Raw genomic sequence first — 27106 nt, forward strand, 5'->3', positions numbered from 1 at the left:
AAAGAGGAACAAAGACCTGCAGCCGTTTTCTAATATTATTATTTACAGTCACTTATGCAGTTTTTACTTGACTGACACAGCACCACAGACTCTCACACAAAAACAATCCAGAAAGAAAGAAAAAGGTGAAGGACCGGGCCCGTGAACCTTATCACTCCTCGGAGCCGGAATGGCCACGATTCTCGGAGAGGCCGTGCAGATTACCTGGCCACCCTCGTGGTGGCTCGCAGGACGACCCTCGATGTCTCGCCGTCAACACGGCAACTGGTGTGATAGCGACTCGGTTGGTCTGGGCCTTGCTGTGCGGCCTGGTCGATCGGGCCTATCTGACGACGCCTCAGAGGAACGAACGGGCCTTTGCTGTCTTTAGAGTTGATGCTGTTTCACGAGCCCGCCCGTTCCTCTGCGTTAGCTTGGACCGTTCTGCCGCTCGTCGGCGACTTCTCTCCGGCCGTCCCCACCAACCCACAGTTCGGCACGGCACTGCAGGCTTGGCTGTGCTCCAGGCTCCGCTGCGCTCCGACTGCCCTCCACTGGACTCGAACATTGGCGCTTTCCACCCCGACTCCAGACAGAACGCAGATCGACTCCTCACTCCATCCCCACAGCAACAACCCCCCGAACCAACTTAGGATCTCGTCCATATTCTCCTCCACCCTTCCCCCGCTCCCGACAAGACTCATCCCCCCCCCCCCCGCGCCCACACAACAGAGGGTGGGAGGGGGGGTTGTTTACATCGCGTGATTCAGGATGGGAGGGCTCTTCTTCCTCTTCGCAGAAGAGGGGGGAGGGCGTCTCCATTGTTTCGTGATCGCTCCCTCACTGTTGAATTGAATCACAGCGCAACGAATCGATTTCTGCCCATTAAACAATGGAAGGTGAGCTATCTGGGGAACAAGCACTTATCGACATAACTGACAAAAGGAACCTGTATGTTGTGTGCAATTGAATACCAAATTCGTAACACTACCCCCTCCCCCATTTACAGACTCGGCCCGAGTCGTCAAATTTTCGTGTGACCAGCATGTGTAAGTTTTCCCCTCGTACTTTTTCCCTTCGGATCCTTGAGTGCGACATTTCTTTATACGTGTCCCAAAAATAAATAACCTAATGCGCTGCGTAACTAACTAAACAAGCTCACACAGACTCATTCGGCAACTTAACTAAAATTGCCGGCACTAAAACAAACATGCAGGTGGGGTTCAACTTATCAACAATTTTCATTTAACTTATCCATTACTTAACCATGGCCCAGGACTTGTGATCTGTGAAAGGGAGAAGGTCAAAGTTATTTCAAAGTTATTGGTGCAGGTGAATGGATGGGGATGGTAGCAAAAACAAATGAACATGATGGATGCACGGGCTGCCTGCAGGGCAGTCCTTGCAAAATTGGATGATCCTGGCGCACATGGTGATGGATGGACACAGGGGCAAATGCAAACAAGGGCTAGCAGGCATGGGGTCATGACAGAGGCAGGCAAACAAGGCATGGCAAGGCAAGCCCATGGAGAACAGGCGGCTGCAGCACAACAGGCTGGTAGGTGAAGCTGGCCGGCCTCTGGTGTGGTTCCATCAGGTCTGGAGGGAGTGCGGTGGTGCCGGATGCTCTGAAGGCGGGCTCGGACCTTGCCTACTGTCTCCCCCCACTCTATCGCCTTTGCCTGTCTCTGTCCATACCCACTCCCTTAATTTGCCACAAAACACAACAAAATTTAGCCCCTCTTTATTTTTATTATTTTTATGATTGTCTCCCTAACCCCCTTTATTGTCTTTGTCTGGCTAACCTATCTCGTCAACCTTGCCTACTCCTAACTCCTAAAATCCTTTTTAGAGGGGAATAGGGAGAAACTAGCGTCCTGACTCGAGGCCCATCAAAGCCTCAGAATGGCCTCCTCAGAGTTCAGCAATCTACCTCGGTGAGTCCAGCGGCCTACAACGAGTGAAGGGATAGTTGATGTGAAGGGGTACAGCTCCTAGCTACCCTAACATTCATTAACCTGAAACTACCCCAGGGCTTTCCAAAAACGCCTGACACTTTTAAACTATCGGTTCTAAAAACCATGATTCCCGTCGTCTGTGTTGGTGTCCATTATAAATTTGGGCCTTGCCCTCAAATTTTCACTCGTGCCCTCACACAATTTCCTGGCTGGGCAGCGTGGCTCAACTGGCAGGAACTCCCCCTCTGCCAAACTCTAACCATGGCACCCCCAGGCCCGCAGGCTGCCTCCGAGCCTAGCTGCTCCCTACAACGCGGGGGGTTGCCCTCTCTGGCATTGCCCCCCTCCGATGCCCACGTGGCATGTTGATGCCCCGGGTCCCTTTCCGAGGGTCGCCCGTGCCCACTACACTTTCCCCGTGGCATTCTGGCGCTACGGGTCCCGTTTCCGACGGGTCGCCCGTGCCCACTACACTATCCCGGCCCCTCTTGGGCCCTTGACCTACTCTGGCCGACTAGTCCGGTGCCTGGGGTGCCCACTGAACAAATACTCACCTTTCCACAGCCACGCTCCCAGCCGGTCCATGAACTCTTGCACCCCTTCCAAACGGGTTTCGTGCCTTCTCTCGACACCAACAACAAAATGACCTATTCTTAGTAAATTTGAATAACCCACTAGCTAACATTAAACTGACCCCGGGGTCCCTTGGGTGGGAATCACTCGTCCCTGCAACCAGTCATACTACATTCTCTCCACTCACACACTTGGGCCCGCTGTCCCACACTCATTCCTCACACACTTTCCATTTCACAACTCACACCAACACTCTATACTGCCATCCTTCTTACTTAAATCCCCTGACTAACTCGTGCTCCCTCGTCATCCCTTAAAACTCATGCACATTCCATTTACTCTACGTAGCTAAGCTGCGTCTCCACTTCACATTTACAGTCTGTCCGTGTCTCCGAAAATCCAAAAAAAAAAATCCCATTTCCTAAATCTAAACTGAAATCCCTCTAACTAATCCATTCCACGGGCTCCATGAGGAACAACCCATGGCCCCATGCAGCCGGTCTAACTAACTCTAACCCACCCCCCCTAACTAGTACTTCCTGTGCCCCCAAAACAAGGGGGGTCTTCCACCCCCTGCCTGGGGCTCGTGTCCACTCAAAGTGGCGAGGCTTGCTTTTCTCTCCTTGAACGCCAGCACAGCAACTCACAGCCTGCGCTCTTTTCCCGTGACGTTATGGCAGCTGTTCTCGCACCTCGTCCCCTCTCGGACGGTACTATCCGGCAGGGATTCCCCTCCTGCCGGATTCCAACCATGCGGCCACGACGTAACTGCGCATCCCAAACAAGCCCCGCGTTTCGAGGGGTTCCCCACGCGAGCATATGTTTACACACATGCCTGCCTGGAGAACCCGTCCGGTCCAAATTCGTAATCCAGCCTAGCTTTTGTCCATCCGCGGGATCGGCTGCATTCACCACGTGCGTTTCCGGTCCGGATTTCACTTGTGCAGGTGCGCACATGGCGGCCACGTGCGAAGCACAGCACGGACCCCACGTACGTTGCTGTGCCAATCCGGCAAGGTCCCCGAAACAGCTACGGCCGTTACTCGGCCCTTGTCCCTCGTCAGGCGCCGTCTTTGTCGCCATTTAACACACGCACTTCCACGTGCCATGACGCTCACACACTCCACCATGACATTCTCACTTGGAAATGCGGTTGCGTGTTCCTGCATGCCAACTACCATTTCCCGTTCATACAACGACCTCACACACGCTGTTTGTCTCACCCATGGCCGTTCACTCACACATGCCATTTAACTCACACATGCGGTTTCTTTTACATACGGGGTTTCACTCACACTATGCGTGCTATCCAGCACCCATTTCGTAACTACACACACCGGGACAACCATGCTGGGGATTCGCGCTACCGCAAACGCTCCCGGGCCCTCCAAACTCACCCAAGCTCCGCATGCACCCATTCACAGCACTCACCCCCTCTAACTCGCAAAGCTCGACCGGACTCACCTCGTCGTGATCCGCTTCAAGGGGGGCACAGTCCCTCCCCTTGCTCCTGAAGAGGGCCATCCTGCTGCTCGCACCGGGTCACGGGACATTCTGCCAGCTCGCCCCCATTGTCCTCCACTACTTCCATGTGTGTGTGTGCGTCTTTACCGTGTAGTTTCTCCGCCACCGTTTCTATCTCCCGCGTCTCTGTTATTTCTTTTACTTCCCGCGTCTCCCTAGTCGTCACCTCTACCTCCTTTATCATCTTTCCCGTCTCCATTATTATTTCCTTCGTCTCTATGTGTCTCTCCCTACACGTCTCAGTCACCCCATTTAATTTTCCCTCTGTGTCACCGTCACTTCCTCGAATCTCGCTCAACATGTCTCCCAAATTATTTTGTCCTCCCCCGCTTCCATCGCGGGCCGGACACAATCCACACTCCCCTTCGCCGGCTCGGTGTCTCCGCCACGTGGCGCCGCCATTCCATGCTCCGCTGTCTGCATTTCGTCGCGCGCAACCGCAGTTATGCCCATCTGCAGGCCTTGCCCCATACGCTGCCTTTCACCCCGTTGGGTTCGCATATCGTTTATCATCTGTTGCATATCCGTACTCATTGCTCGTCTGATCATCTCCACCAAATATGCGATGTCCGCTTGCCCCCACAAGACCGATCCGCCATTATCGGTTGCGGTTTCGCTGGGGACCGGGGAGGGAATTTGACGGAGGGGGGGGGGGGATGTCAAAAACCGCCGCTGCCTCCACGCCCATTTTGAGCTCTGGGTTTGGTTGTGGGGGGTGTTCATCCTGCATGAGAATGTCCTGCATGGTCATTTCATCCTCTGCCACAAACTCTAACATTGCTACTTCTAATCCAACCTGCTCCTGCTGGCTTTGAGCTGCCATGTTGCGTACGGAAATAATTAATTTGCTCGGAATTTGATGGGAATCGAGAGTCGCTCTACACACACTTGATTCGATGCCCGCTAATTTAGTTTGGAGGCGGGAGAGTTTGCATCCCACTCCTGACACCAATGTTGTGATTCCTGCTCGTTCGGCATGTGGGCGACCGCCTCAACCCAATCGCGGCCGCACGCGCCCACAGAATGAGCAATCCAGTCGCAGCTTTCCGGATCAACGCCGGAATCCAGCTACGGGTGTGCTTGCAAGCACACCACAACGTTGTCCGTACTCTACCCACGCTACAGGGTCCAATCGCCGAATTTCGATTTCCATAAGTATTCGCGCGGGCAGGCTACTGAGAGGTTGTACCTCGGCGGGAGCCGGCACGGAACGGGGAGCTCTTCAGCCGCTCGCTCCATTTGCGATTTGCCGAGTGGGGGTATATCGCCCAACCCCGCTGGATCCGGTTACTTTATCGGCTATTAAAAAGCCAGCTACTATCCCGTACGCAGCGATGGCAACTCAGGTGAGGAAAAGGATGCACGAACAGGTTAACATTCAGACAAGTACATTTATTTTACACGCGACGCAAGCAATGCAATGTACAAGCACGTATGCAATGAATGGGGGGATGGGGACAGGACGCGAGCAAAAAGAGGACCAAAGACCTGCAGCCGTTTTCTAATGTTATTATTTACAGTCACTTATGCAGTTTTTACTTGACTGACACGGCGCCACAGACTCTCACAAAAAACAACCCCGAAAGAAAGAAAAAGGTGAAGGACCGGGCCCGTGGACCTTATCACTCCTCGGAGCCGGGATGGCCGCGAGGCTCGGAGAGGCCGTGCAGGTTACCTGGCCATCGTGGTGGCTCGCAGGATGACCCTCGATGTCTCGCCATCAACACGGCAGCTGGTGTTATAGCGACTCGGTTGGTCCAGGCCTTTCCGTGCGGCCTGGTCGATCGGGCCTATCCGACGACGCCTCAGAGGAATGAATGGGCCTTTGCTCTCTTAAGAGTTGATGCTCTTTCACGAGCCCGCCCGTTCCTCCGCGTTCGCTCGGACTGTTCTGACGCTCGTCGGCAACTTCTCTCCGACCGTCTCCACCGACCCACAGTTTGGCACGGCACTGTAGGCTTGGCTGTGCTCCAGGATCCGCTGCGTTCCGACTGCCCTCCACTGGACTTGAACCTTGGCGCTTTCCACCCCGACTCCAGACAGACCGCAGATCGTCTCCTCAATCCATCCCCACAGCAACAACCCCCCGAACCAACTGAGGATCTCGTCCATATTCTCCTCCACCCTTCCCCCACTCCCGGCATGACTCATCCCCCCCCCCCCCGTGCTCACACAACCGCGGGTGGGAAGGGGGTTATTTACGTCCTGTGATTCAGGACGGGAGGGCTCTCCTTCCTCTTCGCAGAAGAGGGGGGGAGGGCATCTCCATCGTATCGTGATCGCTCCGAAACTATTGAATTGAATCACAGCGCAACTAATCGATTTCTGCCCATTAAACAATGGAAGGTGAGCTATCTAAGGAACAAGCACTTATCGATATAACTGACTAAAGGAATCTGTATGTCGTGTGCAAACGAATTGCAAATTCGTATATATATATATATATATATATATATATATATATATATATATATATATATATATATATATATATATATATATATATATATATATATATATATATATATATATATATTGTTGCAGTTCTCGGAACCGCATGCCTCCAAGGCAATGGGACCCAACATATAGCGGTCACTGGAGAATTATTCCATGAATGTACGTAAAGATAGTCCCTTCCCTTTTGTCTCGCAGGACAATAGGATGTGCATTGCTGGGATCTCATAGCTAGGTTTGCTTCCACCACTAATTTTGTTGATGTTTGCTGATGACTACACCCTCTGACGTACTCACTGTAATCCCTCAGACTGGCAAGCAGCAGCTTCTTCGCTCATTGCGGATCGGGGTAAAATCACAAACTGGTCCAACAAGTGGAACATGTCTGTCAATCCGAACAAATCTCACAGTCACACTTTGTCTCTCCGAAAGGACCGTTTGGAACTCCTGCAAAACCTCCCACCCCCCCCCCACCTCCACTTTCTCAACAATCCTCTGGAAAAAGTCCTTTATGTCAAGCTTCTGGGTCTCACAATCTGCCATGATCTTTCCTGGAAAGCCACATTTCCAACCTGGCCTCCAAAGCCAGTCGCCGACTGGGAATCCTCTGTTGTGCAAAGCCCTTTATCGGCCCACCTGAGCTCCTGACCACATACAAAGCTTTCGTCCGCAGCATGATGGAGTACTGCTCTCCCCTCGGGGTTAGTGCTCCTGCTTTCCACCTTTCTCAGCTTCACGCTGTTGAAACCAAGGAATTTCGGAACATTGGCTTCTCCAAAGATGAAGCTAAGTCTTTGAGCCTGTCACTTTCTCACTGCAGGCAGGTCGGTGGTCTTTCTGTCGTCTTCAGTCTCCTCTCCGGTCTCGACCCACCTGCTCTGTCTGCGTTTTGTACCGACAATATCTCTGCAAGGCGCTCAAGGTCCAACAACAACCCCCTTCTAGTAAAACTAGTTGTTTAGTTGTTCAAAAAGTTCTGGAGTTGTTCAGAAAGTTCTCCAAATCTTTTGTTGCGCAGAGTACACCCCTTTTTTACAGGTACATTTCCAAGTATTTCCAGCTGCTTCAAAAAGCTGGTGAGTCATTTCATGGTGCAATCCTCTTTTGGCAGGCATGCCACACGTCCAGGCCACTTGATGACTGTTGTCAATGGATTTTTGTGGATACGTGCCAAGAATCTAAGGCAGATCAAGTCATTTCAAAAGTCACGTGTTGTCTGTGTTAATTCGTACCTTCTTGTGCTGTGTTTGTCGAATTTGTTTTTTTTCTCACTTCAAGTATTTACAAGGAATTAAGACAAAGGAGGAGGCCATTCAGACCATCATGCCTGCTCCACACCAACACCACATTTAATCAATCCGTCGATACCCCTTTCCTTCATGTGCAGTTTCATGGCTGCTGCACTGGTACTCATTTCACCGACCTCGGAACGATGACAGGCTGAGTCATCCCCCTGGTGTTAATTCAGCGGAAAACAGGGCTTGAACTCAGGACCCTCGGAGCCCAAGCCACCACCCTAACCGCTAAGCCAACACCAGGTAATTGTTGAAAAACTTCTTCAAAAGAAAAAAGAAGAAAAGAATTCCACTCCATTGAAATCTCATTCCACTTGAATTTCCTTCCACCTGTACTGTTTTGTTCTCCATTCTTTTCCCCCATTTTCAAAACCACTTCAAACTCTTCATTGAATAAAAATGCTTCACTCTGCTTCTTTTCCATGATGAATTCCCCACCTTCACCATCATCTATTCCTCTTCTTTTTCTTTACAATATCGTTGTCCAATTTGGAATGGGAATCAACATTCCTCCACTTCATGTCCCCTCTTTCGACATCCCTCCTCACCCTATCCTCTCAATGTCTCTCTCCACACCCACCACCTCAATGTTTCCCATGACCCTGACCAACTCAAACCTTGCACATTTTTTTTTTCATGTTCTTTAACATAGTCAAGTGAAACTTGGTACATGGCCATATGATGATGCTTTAAATCACCAGTTTGAGTTTCAGGGCATTTCATCAATTTTTCACAGAGTTATGCCCTTTTTGGGCTGAGAAAATATCACATTAGGGGATGTAGATCGTGAAATTTGAAGCATGCTGAAAATTTTACGACGTACTCGCCGTATGGCTCACACGTTCCACTGCGCTGGCCATAAGTTGTCGGCACGTTACACGATCGTTGGCACAGGGACACAAGTTCCTTGTAAGTTACTCATAAGTCGAAACACGTCGAGGTAATGTTTAGCATACCCGAAACTTATTTTCTCCGTCAAGGCACATTTTCTTATTTTCTCCTTGGCTCCGTGAAGGCACGTGATGAAATATCTGAAGATGTTGTTGTTTGTTTTTTTTAATTTTTTTAATTTTTTTTGTGGTCCATCACAAATTTTAAAATATATTCGGACATTTGCTTTTAAGTTTCGACGTCGACGTGACAATGTCCTCAAACAGAAAATATTCACAGAGGAGGAACTAAGAATAAGACATGAGCAAATTGAAGAGGAAATCGGACGTGACGAAATATCGGAAGTTATTGTTGTTGTTTTTTAAAGCTGCCAATACGCCATTATACGGTAGCTGTAAATTAGAAACACGTTCAGTAAGTTCTGTGGTCGTCCGGAAGACGTCAATCAAATACGTCTACATACGTCAATATGCGTTGGAGGTACGTTTCACATCGGTTCAAAGCACGTTACTCATTGGTTAGAAATACGTTTTGGGTACGCTAAGCATTACCTCGACATGTTTTGACTGATGGGAAACTTACAAGTAACGTGCCTCGACGTGTGTCAACGATCGCATAACGTGCCTCGACGTGTGTCATCAATCGTGTAACGTGCTTACAACACGTTACTCATAGGTTATAAATAAGTTTTGGGTTCGCTAATCATTACCTCGACGTGTTTCGACTTATGAGTAACTTACAAGTAACGTGTGTCGACATCTGTCAACGATCGCATTACGTGCCTACAACTTACGGCCAGCGTAGCGGAACGTGCGAGTCATACGCTGGCATGCGTCGTAAAATTTCAAGCATGCTAAAATTTGTGGACGACCGCAAAGTACAACGATGAAAGCCAGGATACTACGACGTATGGCAGTATTTTTCAGCATGCTCTTAACGTATACAAAACTGATCCATTACGTATTCGACGTGTGCCAGCGTTTTGGACAATTTTTTCATAAGTCGGCAGACGCTGGCTAAATCATCAAGGTGTGACAGCGCCTTTAGGTGGGTGTTCTTTTGATTGATGTAAATGAATCAGTCTTTTCCCCAGTTACTAACATTCTCAAGATCCTAATTTGGATTGACGCTGGCTTGAAGGTGGAATGAAGCCGGAGGCAGTAAGCATAAGTTCTGTATCGGGTTGAGTCATCAGCATACATGGCTCGCCGAGATGAACTGTTGTGTGGCATGTAAATGTATGCAAAGCAGAAGCATCGAAGGCCCGAACACAGACCGGGGAGGTACCTGCATGAATGATATGGGCTGTAGAAGATGGTCCCTTGGGCCACACAAAAAATTGTTGATCTGTGGTAATTCTGAGATTATTGCACACAGATGCCCAGGAATACCCTGCGACTGCAGCTTGTGAATGAGACCCTTGTGACAACCTATCAAAAGCCTTGGAGATGTCAAGGGCTACAAGTCTGGCCTCGCTGTACTAGTCTCGGGCCTGGATCAATTGTTCAGTTATGAAAGAAAGACCATCACCAGTCGATCGGAAATGATGGAATCCATCATGAGCATCAGTTCAGAGATTGTGGACTTCCAAGAAAGTGATAACCTACTCGTCGATGAGGAATTTCAAAATACTGTGCTCCATATGGGAAGAAAGCTGATCGGCTGACATTTCGATGGATCAGATTTCTCCCCAGAGCCTTTAAAGGCAGGTACACCTGAAGCCAACTTCCAGAAAGATAAGAAAACAAACTTTGATAAGCAGAGGTTGTACAGGTTTAACAGAACAGGAGACAATTCTGGCAAGCACGTCTTCAGGACAATTGCAGGGATACGATCTGGTCCAGTGGCTTTTGAAATGTCCAGTCCTTGGATGATTTTCCCAACTATCTGAGGAGTGATAATAATAGTGGATACAATATTATTATTAATAATAATAATAATAATAATTATAAGAATATTAACGTTCACATGGGTGGGACAAGTCGTTCACAATTGATTTTGGTAATCAAGTGTGAAGTTTGCAGCGAAACGCTGCACCACTGGAGATTGCATTGGCCAGTGAAGTACGATGCAAACCGCCTCTTGGTTTCACCAATTTCCATTTTGTGTAATCTTTGAGGAATTGTTTTTAGATTACCGGACGTGTCCAAGAAAGGGTGTGTAAAGGTGCATGTTCACGAAAGGGTGTGTAAAGGTGCATGTTCACGAAAGGCTGATTCATCTTTGGCACGTATTCAAGAAAGGCAAATGTACACTTGTGTTGAAGAAAGTGTTCAAGATTTGTATTTTCAAATTTACCTCCACCACCGAAGGTGGACGGAGGTTATGTTTTCACCCATGTTTGTTTGTCTGTCTGTATGACTGTGAACAGAATACCTCAAAAAATTCTCAATGGATGAAGACGAAACTTAGTCGACAGGTTTGGTGTATGACGAGGACAAATTGATGAGATTTGGTAAAGATCCAGATCTGGATACGAAAATTCCCAAAGTGATTCTTCACCATTGAGAGATGGGGACAAAACCGATCCAAAGCACGATATTTCAAAAGGTTGTGGAAGAGTTTGCTCGGTGACAAGAATAAGCAGATTCGATTTTCGTTCAGTTCCGGATCCAGATCTGGCCTATCAGTGGGATACAAAACAAACTTTTCAGTCTGGTGGAGGTATGCACTCAACCGAGTGCCGTTCCAGATATATTTTTATTGAAGATTTCTATTTGTTCATTGCGCATGTTCAAGAAAGGCTGATGGATAGGAGTTCAGGTGTGCCAAGGAAGGACTTTGTATGATGGAGGATGCGGAGTCAGCGGCTGGCTTTGGAGGTAACTTTGAAATGTGTTTTGCCCAAGAAAGATCATGGCTGACAGTGAGACCTCATATTTTAAGTGACTGAACTTCCTCAATACTATTGATAGGAAAGTAGATGGGGTTGGGAGGGGGGGTCAGGGAACATCAGATAATCCCCTCTCTTATAAGTTCTCTCATCCCCTATTCCTGTCCAGGCTGGAATTCAAGGCAGCGATCTGCACCCTATTCGTTTTCTGGTTTTCATCAATGATCTCCGACTCTCTGGAAAATCTTCTTTATCTCTTTGCTGATGACTCCACACTCTGCCGTTCCAACTGACATCCCTCAATGCCCTGTCACACCTTGACGTTTTAGCCAGCGTAAGGCAACGTATCAAAATATATGTAAAGCGCTGGCGTACGCTGAACTATTGATGTCTTTTTTTCAGTTTTGGGCATATTCATAACGAGTTGGACGTATGCATAACGTATAAGTAATGTACACACAACGTTTCGATAACTTATACCAACGAATGTTTAGCGTATTGTCGGCGTTCACAACTTATGCCTAACGATAGATAACGTATGCATCGCGTGCGGCACGTATCGCTGCCGATCACGTGGCGTAGGCGATTAATAGGCTGCCGCTCGACGATTTAATTAATAACCGCACTAGAAATCGAAGTGTCAACATCACCGTCACACCTTGACGATTTAGCCAGCGTGTGCCGACGTATGAAAAATTTGTCGAAAACGCTGGCACAGGTCGAATAAGTTATGGGTAAGTTTTGCATACATTAAGAGCATGCTGAAGCACGATGGCATACGTCGTAGTATGCCGAGCTCGTCGACAAATTTTAAGCATGCTGAAAATTTTCCGACGTATGGCAGCGTATGACTCACACGTTCCGCATACGCTGGCCATAAGTTGTAGGCACGTTTTGCGATCGTTGACACACGTTACTTGTAAGTTACTCATAAGTCGAAACACGTCGAGGTAATTAATGTTTAGCGTACCCGAAACTTATTTCTAACCTATGAGTAACGTGCTTTGAACCTATGTGTAACTTATCTCCAACGCATATTGATGCATGTAGATGTATTTGATGGACGTCTTCCGGGCGACCACAGGACTTACTGAACGTGTTTCTAACTTCCAGCTGCCGTATTGGCAGCGTTTCGGAGAATTGGTATGTAAAAATGGGGTTCACAGGAATAACCCATCAGTGTTCCAGACTCCATGGTTTTTTTTTTCTTCGGAATGCCGGTGATGTTGGCCCTTCGATTTCTAGTGCGGTTATTCTTTAAATCGTTGAGCGGCAGCCTATTAATTATATTTTATTATAACCGCACTAGAAATCGAAGTGTCAACATCACCATCATGCCGAAGAAGAAAGAAATAAAGAAAAAAAGAAGAAGAAGAAGAAAGGAGGGAAGGAGGGAAGGAAGGAAGGAAGGAAAAAAAACATGGAGTCTGGAACACTGACGGGTTCCGCCTGTGAAGCCCATTTTTATATACCAATTCCCCGAAACGCTGACAATACGCCATTATACGGTCGCTGTAAGTTACAAACACATTCAGTAAGTTCTGTGGTCGTCCGGAAGACGTCCATCAAATACGTCGACATACATCAATATGCATTGGAGATACGTCACACATAGGTTCAAAGCACGTTACTCATACTGTAGGTTAGAAATAAGTTTCGAGTAGGCTAAACATAAATGACCTCGACGTGTTTCGACTGATGAGTAACTTACCAGTAACGTGTGTCGACGTGTGTCAACGATCGCATAACATGCCTCCAACTTATGGCCAGCGTATGCGGAACGTGCGAGTCATACGCTGGCATACGTCGGAAAATTTTCAGCATGCTTAAAATTGTCGACGAGGTCGGCGTACTACGACGTATGCCAGCGTGCTCTTAACGTATACAAAACTTACCCATAATGTATTCGACGTGTGCCAGGGTTTTAGACAAATTTTTCATCCGTCGGCATACGCTGGTTAAATCGTCAAGGTGTGACAGGGCATTCAGACCGGAAAGCAGCAGCTTCTTCGCTCTCTGCAGATCTGGATAAAAATCACAAACTGGTCAAACACGTGTAACATGTCTTTCAATCCTGACAAATATCACACTCTCACGATGTCTCTCTGAAAGGACCGTTTGAACCACCACCCCCCCCCCCCCCACCGCCAATCCACTTTCTCCACAATCCTCTTAAAGAAGCCCTTTCATTCAAGCTTCTTTGTATCACTGTCTGCCACGATCTTCCCTGGGAAAGCCACATTTCCAAACTGGCCTCCAAAGCCAGTCGTCGACTGCATACGCCCCATTGTGGAAAGTCCTTCTGAGACCCACCTGAGCTCCTGACCCCATGCAAAGCTTTCGTCCGCAGCATGATAGGGTATTGCTCTCCCCGATGGGCTGGTGCTCTGGCCTCTCACCTTTCTCGGTTTCGCGCTGTGGAAACCAAGGCATTTCAGATCGTTGGCCTCTTCCGCGGTGAGGCTGAGTCTTTGGGCCTCTCACTCACTCTCTCACCGCGGCAGGTCAGTGGTCTTTCTGTCTTCTCCTGTCTCCTCTTTGGTCTCGCCCCCTTGCTCTGTCTGCGATATGTCCCCCTCCCCCATTCCCCATCCCCCTATATGTGGCAGGGCACTTAAGGGCCACCAACATCCCCCTTCTGGTAAAACTACCAAAATCACCAATCACTGCTCACCTTCGCTCTTTCATTGCACTTTTTTCCTGCCTCTGGAACAAACTCCCACACTCACTTCAATCCCACTCTTCCCTCCAGGTCTTCAAAACAGCTGTTCACCACCACCTCCAATCTTCCCCCATCCAAAACCACGATCTTTTCAACCCCCGACAATCCACCCCAAACGCACCTCCTTCAATCAAATTCCCTGCTTTCCTTCCCGAAAGTTCAATGTCGTGTAAGGTTCTGAACATCCTTGTGGCGTCCATCTTGTTTTCCCCATGTTCCCCATCCCATCACTCTTCCTTCCACAGATCTTGTTGTGTTGTGTGTTCGCTCTCACATGAGCTTCGACAATATTGTTGAGGATTCCCACCCGTTCGGCGTGCGGACGACCGCCTCAGCCCAATTGCGGCCACACACGCCCACCAAATGAGCAATCCAGTCGTAGCTTCCGGATCAACGCCGAAACCCAGCTACGGGTGTTTTTAACACACCATAGATCAGCCAACTCTTCTGTCCATGCACTACAGGGTCAATCGCCAAATTATCGATTTACCTAATTATTCGCGCAGACAAAAATACCGGGGATCTATACCTCAACGGGACCTGCACGAAAACGAGTATGTATGCGAAGCCGAGTGGTTATAAATCGCCAAGCTCCGTCGGACCAGATGTTCATTTTATCGGCTTATAAACAGCCAGCTAACATTCAGAATGCTCCATGGCAGTCAATGAGAGGAAGGGACGCAACGAGCAGGTGACATTTTACAATGGGGACATTTATTTGGACACAGGCAATACAATGAGTGGGGGGGGGGGGGTGGGGAAAAAGACACGAACAAAAATCCTACAACCAAGTCATATTCCAATGTAAAGCTAATACAACACAGGCACTTAACAGTTTCCTACTTATTAGACGGGCCCACAGACACACACAATGGTGGCTGATGCCTTTAATACGGACTTCAGCTCGGAGGACAGATGAGCTGAAACCCAGAACCTATCTCGAACCTCTCCACCTCGTGTGGTCTTCAAGCTCTTCGGACCCGGGCTCCAGCGAGAGCAAGCTGGATCCGATCGCCGTGAGCCGCGATACTTCCCGAGCTCCAGCGAATCCTCTCGCACTTCCGAACACGTGCTGGTGAGACGAGGCGCCGATCCTTCCCGTCGATGCGTCGCTTCCCCGAAGAACCACCTCCAAGATGAGGCTGATGAGTCGCCGCAAGCCAGGAACCAAGCGGAAAACAAAGAGCTCCACGAACCAAGAAGATCCAGCCGAACCAGGCCACGAAGCAGAGCAACAGGCTCGAACCAGCTCGAGCACCCTTGTACCAGGCCAACACTCCTCGACCACCAGGCCGAAGAAGAACCACGACAACCCGACCAGCTCCTCCGATGAACAACCAGCCAACAAAGCAACTCTTCCGATGAACAAAGCGAGAACCAAGAACTCCGAGCCAAGCAACCAGCTCAACTCTCTTCCGATGACCAAAGCCTCTGACAAACACGAACCGAGAACAAGAAGCAACCACCAGCAGCTCGAGCCGAGCAACCAGCTCAACTCTCTCCCGATGAACAAAGCAGCCGACTGTCTTCGACGAACCAAGCCAGAGCCCAAAAAGTGAACCGAGCCAAGCAGAACCCTCAGGCCTGCTGAAAAGCCAAGCCGAAGAAAAAAGCTTTCAACCTTAACCCGAGCCAAGCCGAAGCTCACTAAAAGCCAGCCAAAGCAGAAAGCCTTCAAAAAGCCTCCTCCCTAACCCAAGCCAAGCAGAACCCAAAGGCCTACTGAACAAAAAGCACTCGAACCAACTGAGGACCTCTTCCTTATTCTCCTCCGCCCTTCCCCCACTCCCGGCGTGACTCATCCCCCCGTGCCCGCACAACCGCGTGTGGGAGGGAGTTGTTTACATCCCGTGATTCAGGACGGGAGGGCTCTTCTTCCTCTTCGCAGAAGAGGGGGACGGGCGTCTCCATTGTTTTGTGATCACTCCCTAACTATTAAATTAAATCGCAGCGCATCTAATCGATTTCTGCCCATTAAACAATGGAAGGTGAGCTATCTCGGGAACAAGCACTTATCAACATAACTGATTAGAGGAACCTGAATGTTGTGTGCAATCGAATTCCCAAATTCAGAACAATATATACAACAAAACAAAACAAACAAACAAACAAAAAAAACATGAATTGCAGATCGAGAATCTAAACCTTTTCAACACAAGATTGTTCCAAAAGAGATTCCATAAATTCCAAGAAAAAACACATTCATGGTTGAACATCAAGGTATTTCTTGACATGCTCAGGTGTATAAAATAGTGACATACCAGACTTGGGTGTTAATCCGTCATCCTGATCATGGAGGTTGCAGACATCACTGAAACCGATTCCCCGGAAACCAGGAACATTTTCCAATTCAATAAACTTTTTGCAGAAACAAGAAAGTTCTCGAATAACATTCTCCAAGTTGATGAATAGACTTCCCAAGAGAGAAGAGCCTGCAAGCTGGACAACCTGCGGCTTGAACAAAGATTTCACAAATTTACAGAAGTCGGCATACATTGCAAATTTAAATTTCTCTTTGGCGAGAGAGAGGAGCTCTGTTCGCAATGCATCAGAGTCTGTACAAGCTCGAAGAACTTTCCGATTCTCAATTCCAAGTACATTGATCACTGCTTGGGCTGTTTCTGCTCTCAGACCTTGTGATTGGAGCCATTCCAAGAAGTTGTCCATTTCACCGATGACCTGCCAGGGAGACAATGCTTATTTTAACAAAGGAAAGGTTAGAAATATTATTTTCTTCACTCTATCTTATCCAATCAATTCAGGGTTTTGCAATCAGTATGGTCAACCCATGTGTGCTGGCAGGATGAACTTGAGGTAGACACACTGACCCCGAGTTGTCTCGCTTGGGTTTGAATCCCAACGCGGAAATAAACTGTCACCGTGGTTTGACAGATCGGGAAAGGGATCAATGTGTGTGCCGTCCTTCAGATGAACGTTCAACTGGGCATCCCCTCTCACAGCGTGAGTTGGTGGGCATTAAAGATCCCATGGAGTCTTTCTCGAAGATGAGGCGAGCTATCACTAGCATGCTGGCCAAATTCCAAGTTTCTTCTTGAAAATACAGGGGGCACTACATTTGCGACACAGCCACACTCGCAGCAATGATGGAACCAGCAGCCACCACAAACAAAATTAAAGAACAAAAAAATGAAAGTGCAATCCCACCACTCCCACTCTCATTATCCTTTCATCAAAAAGCATATGGTCCAGGGGCCAGGAGGACCCACCATGCACCCCCTCAGCATTTATTGGGACTACTATTTTCTTACTTATTATGGAGCTGGTGAAATTTTAAAACATGTACCCAAAGAATAAAGTGTCACGATCAACGTTTTTTGGGGGGAAAACAATACCGGCTTTAAAGCAGTAGAAAGCAGCATTAGATAGGGGGGTGGGTAATTGGAAAATGAAAACACATCACTTTTTCCCATCCAGGGTGCATTCTTTGTCAATATTTTAAAGGAACAAATTGATATACTCATAATTTCAGCCTTTAAAAGAGATTTATCAGCTCCTGTTTATTATTTTAGTCTCATGAGGAACAAATATCATAAGGAATCTCAAATGCCAAAGATAACACTTATTTACACAATCCAATCTGCTAATCATGTCCTTTCCCTGCCTACAGAAAAATATAATGTCCTAGTACTCCATTATCACAAATTTCACTTTTACCGTTTTAGTCCTCATCAGAGTTGCTATCTGTTGTATATTCCTGTTCTCCTGTTTCATCATCAGATTCCTCCAGTTCTGTTGCAATTCTCTCCAGCACATCAATTAGTTTTTGTGATAAGATCATTTCATCCACACACCAGAGTGGTTCTCCATCCTCTTTCCATGTCCTTCCCAGAGTTTTGGGATCTCATATATGGCAACATTTGCCATTTTTCATATTCTTGTCTGATAATTTGCTCGATCAACATGTTCTCTCAAGTATGCCCTACTCGGAGGCAATCTAGCCAGGTGAATGGTACTGGATGTTAGACTGTCGACTGAAATATCCCGATCACACTTTGAATTGAGCATCATGTGGCGCACTTCATCTACACTCTCCGATTTGGATTTCCCATACAGTGCACAGGAGAACTTTTCACACCCGATCAGAAGATCATCATCAACATTCCAGTCATCTCCCAAATGCTTCAGGGCATCACAGTGTGCAGATTTCAGTAACTTGAGAAGTTTAATCTTTCCAATACGCCTGAAAGAGCTGACAGAATCACACCGGTGAATGCATGTAGCGCCAGCATAGCCTCACACATTTGCTCTGTGTCGTGTTTAGAGAGATTTATAACGTTAATAAGGCGCTTCTTGTTGCCATTACCTGTATCGAAGAGGATAGTAATGTCTATTTTCCTGGCATGATACAGCAAGATCCAGAATCTGTCACTGTCTGGACTCCTGACCCTTGCATACAAAGCCACCCATCCAGGAACTCTTCTCTCAACGTCACGCAGAAAAACCCACAGGACGTTTTTCCACTTTGAAACATTAAAGGCAATTAGGCCATCTTCATTTCTATCCTTTCCCATTGCCATGTTTGGGCCACTTCTATTTGTCGTGTAACAGTCAGGAAGGTTAGTATCTGGTCGCTCCTTTAACGAACTCTCATTGGTTCTTGGAATGGTTGCATTTTCGGTGTCTGCCACCACTTCACCCACAATATCCTGCAGCATTACCCCATGTGCTGTGTGGAATGAACCTGCCTCATACAACTCATTGACAATCGTATCAAAATTATCAAACTCAGAGTGAAAAACAGACTGGCTCGTAGGATTGCGGATGATACTTGCAGGTAGAAGAGAAGCACTCTCTTGCACAGCTTTTGCTGTCTCAATTTCAAAGCTAAAACTATACCCTTCACAATGTCCAAACTTGTTTATCAGTGTTAATAGCTCCTCACGACAAAACGTATGGCGAAGTGTCATACACAGGAATATATTGTTTGGGCATCATCCACTTCACATTTGTAGCCCCTCTACAAATGTCCTGACTGATGGACAACACAAGTCCATTGACTGATGTTTTCACAGTCCTTACTGCCAGACAGAACAAACTGAAAGAACATTTCTAATTCTTCTGGCACAACACCTTCAATGTTCTTGAGATATTCCACTTGAGATGGCGGTCATATAAATTTAAAAAACATGCATCTTAAGCTGATAAATCTCTTCTAAAGGCTGAAATTATGAGTAAATCAATTTGTTCATTTAAAATATTGACAAAGAAGACACCCTGGAGGGGAAAAAGTGATGCGTTTGTATTTTCCAATTACCCATCCCCCTATACTATCCAATGAAATTTCTACTGCTTCAAAGCTGGTATTGTCCCCCCCCCCCCCCCAAAAAAAAAAACGCTGATCGTGACACTTTATTCTTTGGGTACATGTTTTAAAATTTCACCAGCTACATAATAAGTAAGAAAATAGTAGTCCAAATAAATGCTGAGGGGGGGGGGGTGCATGGTGGGTCCTATTGGCCACCGGACTAATTATAATCAATGTCAAAAGACAAAAAGGTAATGCATCAACAGTAACACCATGGCTGCACCAAACAAGCAGAAAAGCCATGGTGGGGAAGAACCTGCTATTCCTTTTCTTCTTTCTCATTTCCCTTTCATGGACACCCAGCAGGATTAAATACAAAATCTGCCAAAAGGACAGAGGATCTCCTTGTGAGCCAACAGCAATCCATATCTGGTGCCAACTGCATCTGCGGACATCCTCCTGCAGTTGCTTACCTTTCCTCGGAGGTTGATGGCAGTATTTGCACTCTGGCCACCATAAAACACACTGTAGTGTGTGTTGTGGTGGTGCTGAGGTGTCGTCCACCAGACGAGTCTCCTCGGGTTAATCTGAGGTGTCCCTTCGGTGGGGTGTCTGGAACATCCAATCCTTAAGTGATGGGGATGGGTCAGGCATTTGGCTTGGGGGTGGCCAGACGGAGGCTCCTGGAGTACAAGTGGAAAGTGGACGCAGCGATGCACTGTGGCACATCCTTCCAATGAATGAATTCATGAATTTGCCTTCATTCAGTATGAGCTCAAATACTTCAAAAATCGGCAACTGCCCCCACCCAGGGTCGGTCCAAGATGAAATGATGCTCCACGCAAGAATCGACTTCGGAACCCCATCTCAATTTGTTCAACATGTGAATGTCTTATGAGGGGTATAGGGTGGTGAGAACAGGTAGTGAAGGCAGTGGTGAGTGGGTGTCAGGGCAGGTAGTGGTGAGTGGGCAGGCAGTGGTGAAGGGCAGTGAGGGCAGTCAGTGGTGAGCGGGCAGTCAGGGAAGGTAGTGGTGAGTGGGCAGGCAGTGGTGAGGGGGCAGTGAGGACAGGCAGTGGTGAGGGGGCAGTGAGGGAAGGTAGTGGTGAGTGGGCAGGCAGTGGTGAGGGGGCAGTGAGGGCAGGCAGTGGTGAGCGGGCAGTCAGGGAAGGTAGTGGTGAGCGGGCAGTCAGGGCAGGCAGTGCTGAGCAGGCAGTCAGGGCAGGCAGTGCTGAGCGGGCAGTCAGGGAAGGTAGTGGTGAGTGGGCAGGCAGTGGTGAGGGGCAGTGAGGGCAGGCAGTGGTGAGCGGGCAGTCAGGGAAGGTAGTGGTGAGTGGGCAGGCAGTGGTGAGGGGCAGTGAGGGCAGGCAGTGGTGAGGGGGCAGTGAGGGAAGGTAGTGGTGAGTGGGCAGGCAGTGGTGAGGGAGCAGTGAGGGCAGGCAGTGGTGAGCGGGCAGTCAGGGCAGGTAGTGGTGAGCGGGCAGTCAGGGCAGGCAGTGCTGAGCGGGCAGTCAGTGGTGAGCGGGCAGTTACGGCACGCAGCGGTGAGGGGACAGTAAGGGCAGACAGCGGTGAGTCGGAAGTGAGAAAGGCAGTGGTGAGTCGGAAGTGAGGGCAGGCAGTGGTGAGTCGGAAGTGAGGGTAGGCAGTGGTGAGTCGGAAGTGAGGGCAGGCAGCGGTGAGTCGGTCATGAAGGAAGCCAGTGGTGAGTCGGAAATGAGGGCAGGCAGTGGTGAGTCGGAAGTGGGGGCAGGCAGCGGTGAGTCGGTCATGAGGGGAAGGCAGCGGTGAGTCAGGGGGGGGGCAGGGCCAGCCTGATGCGGCACAGGGCGGTGGGGGCCAGCCTGATGGGGGGCAGGGCGGTGGGGAGCAGCCTGATGGGGGGCAGGGCGGCGGGGGCCAGCCTGATGGGGGGCAGGGCGGCGGGGGCCAGCCTGATACGGGACAGGGCGGCGGGGGCCAGCCTGATACGGGGCAGGGCGGCGGGGGTCAGCCTGATACGGGGCAGGGCGGCGGGGGTCAGCCTGATACGGGGCAGGGCGACGGGGCCAGCCTGATACGGGACAGGGCTACGAGGGCCAGCCTGATACGGGACAGGGCGGAGGGGGCCAGCCTGATACGGGACAGGGTGGCGGGGGCCAGCCTGATATGGGACAGGGTAGCAGGGGCCAGTCTGATATGGCACAGGGCGGCGGGGGCCAGCCTGATATGGCACAGGGCGGCGGGGGCCAGCCTGATTGGGGGAAGGGTGGCGGGTGGCAGCCTGATGGGGGGCAGGGTTGCAGGGGCCAGCCTGATGGGGGGGGCAGGGCGGCGGGGGCCAGCCTGATGGGGGGCAGGGCGGCGGGGGCCAGCCTGATACGGGACAGGGCGCCGGGGGCCAGCCTCGTGGAATGTCGGTGGAAGGTTAACGAGGAATGTTACATTTTAGACCCACACGATCTTTTTGAGTTTATAGATTATTAATCAGGGTTTTCATCTCCATTCAGATGATGAACGTTAAAAATCCCACGGAACAGGTAAAGTCGGTAATCGAACCTCGTACCCTCGTTACTCCTCATTTAGAGATCAAATCGGATATTCAAGTCAATTATAAAATGTTTCTGGTAGTTTTGTTGTTTAAAAGAAGAATGAGGTTTAATCATCGTTGAAGGAAGTTTCGTGATTATTTGATTATAAACAAAAGGAGTGAAAAACACCTCATTAAATTAACAATCAAACACCTCAACAAACATTCAATAAAAACTCCTTTAACTTTCCTTCATCGACGTCGTCAAGAAACATAAAATTATTTTATATTTAAATTCCCGTTTTTATTGTTAAATAAGAATTCCCAAAATACCTCTTCCCATCAGTCCCGTCCGGACCACGAGGATCTCGGTTCGAGGTTCTGTTCGAGGTTTACAGGAACAACAACCCGGAAGTTTTTCTTCTTTTTCTTTCTACTCTTGATCACTTTTGTCCTTTCCATCGTTGATCTCCTCCATCGTTGTTGACCGATCATCGTCCAGTTGGTTTCATTTGAACAATTGAAGCCACAGATCGGCCATGTTACCACTCCATTTAATATTCATGGTGTACCGGTCATCCCTCTTTGTAATTTCCTTTCGTTCCATTTCTGTTCAATCATCGATTGACGCGAAGGTCCCAGGTACACAAACTCCCTTTCACGTCCATTAAGTCGGTATAACTTGCTTGATTCAACGTTGTGGATCTTTCCTGTGGGATTCCGTTCCGGATTCCCTTTCGGGTTCGGGTGATTACCGGACGTGACGTCATTTGTAATCCGTGAACTGAAAATAAATAAAATGCTCATTGCCCGTAAAAAGTGAAGCCTCCGTGAGCTCGAAGTCACGTGACCGCCGCCATCTTGGTCAGCACGATTTGACTGACTCGTGTCGTGGATGGAACTCGTTTTGAACACGTCACAGATTTTAAAAGTCAAATAAATGCTAAAACATCATTTTTTTACGGGAATAAACTGATCAAATTCGTAACAGAAGCGTTGCAGAAGTGGAGGTGAGTTCTTTCTTCCACGCCAATTTCATTCACTCGATTTCCTCAATCGGTCATGGACAAGGTCCTCAAACTGGAGAAGTTCGATGTGGACCCGAACACAAGCCCAGTGGGGATGCGATGACATCATTGGTTCTGCACCTTCTCGAACAATCTCTCAGTCATCGAGGATCTTCATCCGGACAGGGTGAACACCGTAAAAATCATGTCTCACCTGTGGTCTATGAACATGCGACGCTGCCATCGACATGCTCCGGGCGTTCTACAAGAAACCGAGGAATGAGATCCATGCAAGACACCTTCTCTCCACACACAAGCAGGAGGCTGGTGAGACGAGAGACCAATACATACAACCTCTGAGATGGTCACACAAAGATTGTAACTTCCAGGGTGTCTGTCGAGCAGAATGGAGATGATGGGACCCGAGAGGTATTTCGACATACGACAGCAGCTGCTGGAAAATGTGACACTGGACCTTCAAACATCTTCAGACCAAGTCCGTGCTATCGATGTGGCCCAGAACCAATCCGAGTCCTACAGGCCACCTGTTTTCTTGATAAATTCTGCGACCATGGGAACACGAGAAGCTCCACGAGAGCCTCTTGAAACGAGGGAAGAGGAAATTCACCTGAGGACCCAGATACCTCGACCTCTCCAAACACCTCTGCAGCTTCCACGGTTGCTAAGTGTTTCCTCAGTGGGTGGAGGAGGCAACCACGATGCAGATGTCCTGCCAGGTATACCACCTGCAACAACTGTGGAAAGAAGGGACATTACGTTTAGGTATGCCAGTCTGCCGTGAAGGCAAATAAATCAATGTCAGCGGCTGCTGGAAGGGAAGGTAGTGCCCGCTTCAACATGGTTTTTATCAAAAGCGATTGTAAATGGACATGTGATGGAAGCATTGATCGACACCGGTAGCTCCGAGAGTTTTTTTCAGCAGCCCAATGGTAAAAGACCATTACTGGAAGGTCTACAGCCGAATATAGAGTAACCATGGCTTCAGCCTCAGTCTGGAGTACAGGGATACTGTGAAATTGAACTCGCCAAAGTGAGATTCACCTGTCGTGTTGTAAAGATGCTGGTACTCCGGGATTTACATGCAGATCTCCTCTTGCGACATGACTGATTAAAGCAAACTGATCTCCTCTTGCGACACGACTGATCTCGAAAGTCGAGATACCCTTTGGTGGAGAAAAACCTCCTTTGACAGTAATCATAATAACTACCTCAACAGTATCGACACCCTCAATGTTTGAAAATGTATCTCCCGAATTCAAACTAATCGCCATCAAGTCTCAGCGATATTCAAACACCGATGCAAAGTTCATCACATCTGAAGCCAAGAGACGACTCAAAGAAGCAATCACAGAACTCAGCGACTCACCATGGCGCGTGCAAGTCCTGGTGACGTCAAATCAGAACCATAAAAGACGAATGGTTGTTGATTACTCACAAACGATCAATCGAGTCACACAACTCGATGTCTATCCATTGCCACACACAGACGAGATGGTAGGACATGTCCCTAAATACCGAGTCTTCAGGACAATTCATTTGTGCCGTGCCAACCATCAGATTCCTATCACAGAAGAAGACAAACCCAATTCAGCATTTGAGGCGAGTCAGAGACTTTATCAGTTCCGCAGAATTCCGTTTGGAGTTACGAATGGGGAAGTAAGTTTCCAACGAATTATAGACAACATTTCACAGGAAAATCTGAAGGACACCAATGCTTACATGGTGATGTCACGGTGTGTGGATAGAACCAAGTGGAGCACGATGAAAAGTTGGACAAGTTCCGAAATATCACCAGAAAGTAGAACCTGCCATTCAACTTTGACAAATGTGTGTTCTCTGCAAAGACCACTGACTTCCTTGGCGACACAATAGTCAACGGCATGATCAGACCCGGTCCTGAATGCCTGCGCCCCCTTTGGGAACTCCAACCTCCTCATGATATGCCGTCATTGCGTCGTCGAATGGGTGTGTTTGCCTCCGATTCACAATGGAAAACCCGATATTCGAAGAAGATTTGTCCTCTCGTGCAATGTCGAAGCTTCCCACTTCCAACAGCTTCTGTATGCCTGTTGTTGACTTCATGGCTTGGTTTGTTTGTGTTTGGGTTTGTGGATGCGAGGATCCTTAGTTGAAAATCCCCTCAACTGTTGAATTAATACCAGGTGTCAATAACTCCCTGTCATCCGAGGTCAGCAAAATAAGTGCCAGCTTGCTGGTATCCTGTGTCGGAGTGATGACCTGTCCACGATTATGCCCAATCGCCAAGGAGACTGCTTTGGCAGCACCAACGCTCCGCATAGAGTATGGTCGCCAATGGATGGGATGGAACGGCTTCCGTGGAGGCTTTTAATAGTCTAAAAGGACGACATCGCCAACTCTGTGGTGGTGGCAATTGACAACACTGTGCCGGTTGTTGTGGAAACTGACGCCTCAGATCACACAACCACCGCAACGCTTAATCAGTCCGGCCGACCCGTTGCATTTTTTTCTCGAGAACTCTCTCTGTTAGTGAACAGCGACATTCGGCAGTGGAGAAGAAGTACACCATTGTGGAGGCACTACGTAGATGGGGACATTATTTGCTGGGTACTCACTTTCAACTCGTCACTGACAAAAGATCTTTTCCATTTATGTTTGATGGTAAAAACGCTGGGAAAATGAGGAACGTTAATATAATGAGATGGCAAATTGAATTGTCTTGTGAAAGCTATGACATTGTTTAATGATGACCTTCCACTTCGTGAAAACCCTCCAGTGTAACTTCATCGCAGCAATGATCATTTGACCTGGAAAAGACAATGCTGCGGCAGACACCGTTTCACGGATCCACTGTTCAGCAATTACTGACGAAACCCGACAAGACCTCCATCATTCATGATGCCATCCAGAAGTAAAAAGGATGGCTTACTTTGTGCGCTGTCGTATTCCATCCTTTTCCATCGAGGATGCGAAAAGAATGAGTGGTTGTTGTCCAGGTTGTGCTGAACTCAAACCCAGATTCCATGCAGCTGCTCCAGGAACATTGATCAAAACGACTTCACCCTTCGACAATTGTTGACGAATTCTCAAGGATCCCATTTACCTTTCCATGTGTTGACAAAACTTGAGCATCGGACATGAAATATCTCTCTCAACTATTCGCCATCTTTGGCATGCCTTCCGATATACACTCAGACCGAGGTTCACGCTTTATATCAGATGAACTCAAACAATTTCAACATGAACGCGGTGTGGTCACACGCCGAACCACCAGCTACAACCTTCGAGGTAATGGACTGGTGGAAACAAATAATGGCATCTTCTGGAAAGCTGTGACTTTCGCTCTGAAGTCGCAAGGACGAATAATTGGGCAGTGGGAGGTTGTCCTTCCTGATGCTTTGCATTCCATACGCTCGCTGCTTTGCACCTCTACTAATGCCACTCCACACGAACCACTGTTTGCCAATCAGCACCGAAGCACCAGTGGTCACTACGTGCCTACCTGGTTGGCTTATCCTGGTACAGTGCTCATGAACTGCCCGGTAAACCAGAGTAGGTATGAACCAATGGTGGATGAAGTGGAAATTATCGATGCCAATCCTGAGTGAGCTTGCGTTCGACTTCCTGATGTATGGGAGACCAGTGTGTCAGTTCGTCATTTGGTACCACCTGAAGATGGTACATCTGTGCACATGAGGGAGGATATCCTGTCTATTGGACAACAGTACGCCGGGCTCGAGACAGGTGAGGAAACACCATTTTTACACTTATCGTCCTGAGGAAGAACTTCTTTTGGTGACGTCACTTCCGGACTTCCTGTTCAGCGATCGGCGCACGTGGACAGCTGGGTGGCGAGCTCTCCTTCCAGTCCTTCGAAGCGTTTTGCCGATTTTGTTTTCAAGATTTGTGTCAGTGGCTGTGGAACTGTACTTATTTTTTTTCAGGTTCAAAACAGTTTTAGTGGGTGGTTGAGTTAGTTGATTGAAAGAATCAGCTGGAGGCCTCCTGATAATTTGAGCGTGAAGTCAGTTGGGGCCTTGGGAGAATGGGGATAAAAAAGGTTACGAATAGAGACCGAAGGAGAAAGGAAGAGGA

General features: G+C 48.4%; 1 protein-coding gene and 1 pseudogene across 1 annotated transcript in view; one reads left to right on the plus strand and one right to left on the minus strand.

Moving 5' to 3' along the window:
- LOC147021040 (uncharacterized) overlaps positions 1-23242 on the minus strand; it is a 36673-nt gene extending 13431 nt beyond the window's left edge. Inside the window, exons 1-4 of the mRNA XM_085893552.1 lie at positions 23226-23242; positions 22338-22385; positions 16863-16908; positions 16491-16683 (exon numbers count right to left, since the gene is read on the minus strand). Of these exons, the coding sequence (XP_085749678.1) occupies positions 16491-16683; positions 16863-16908; positions 22338-22385; positions 23226-23242 (304 nt within the window). The remainder of the gene's footprint in view (positions 1-16490; positions 16684-16862; positions 16909-22337; positions 22386-23225) is intronic.
- Positions 23243-25662: 2420 nt separating this feature from the next.
- Positions 25663-26619, plus strand: LOC147021042 (uncharacterized; annotated as a pseudogene).
- Positions 26620-27106: the final 487 nt, after the last annotated feature.

Source organism: Eptatretus burgeri, chromosome 8 (genome assembly GCF_056783735.1).
Source record: "Eptatretus burgeri isolate ZD-2024b chromosome 8, Ebu_testis_v1, whole genome shotgun sequence".
NCBI lineage: Eukaryota > Metazoa > Chordata > Myxini > Myxiniformes > Myxinidae > Eptatretus > Eptatretus burgeri.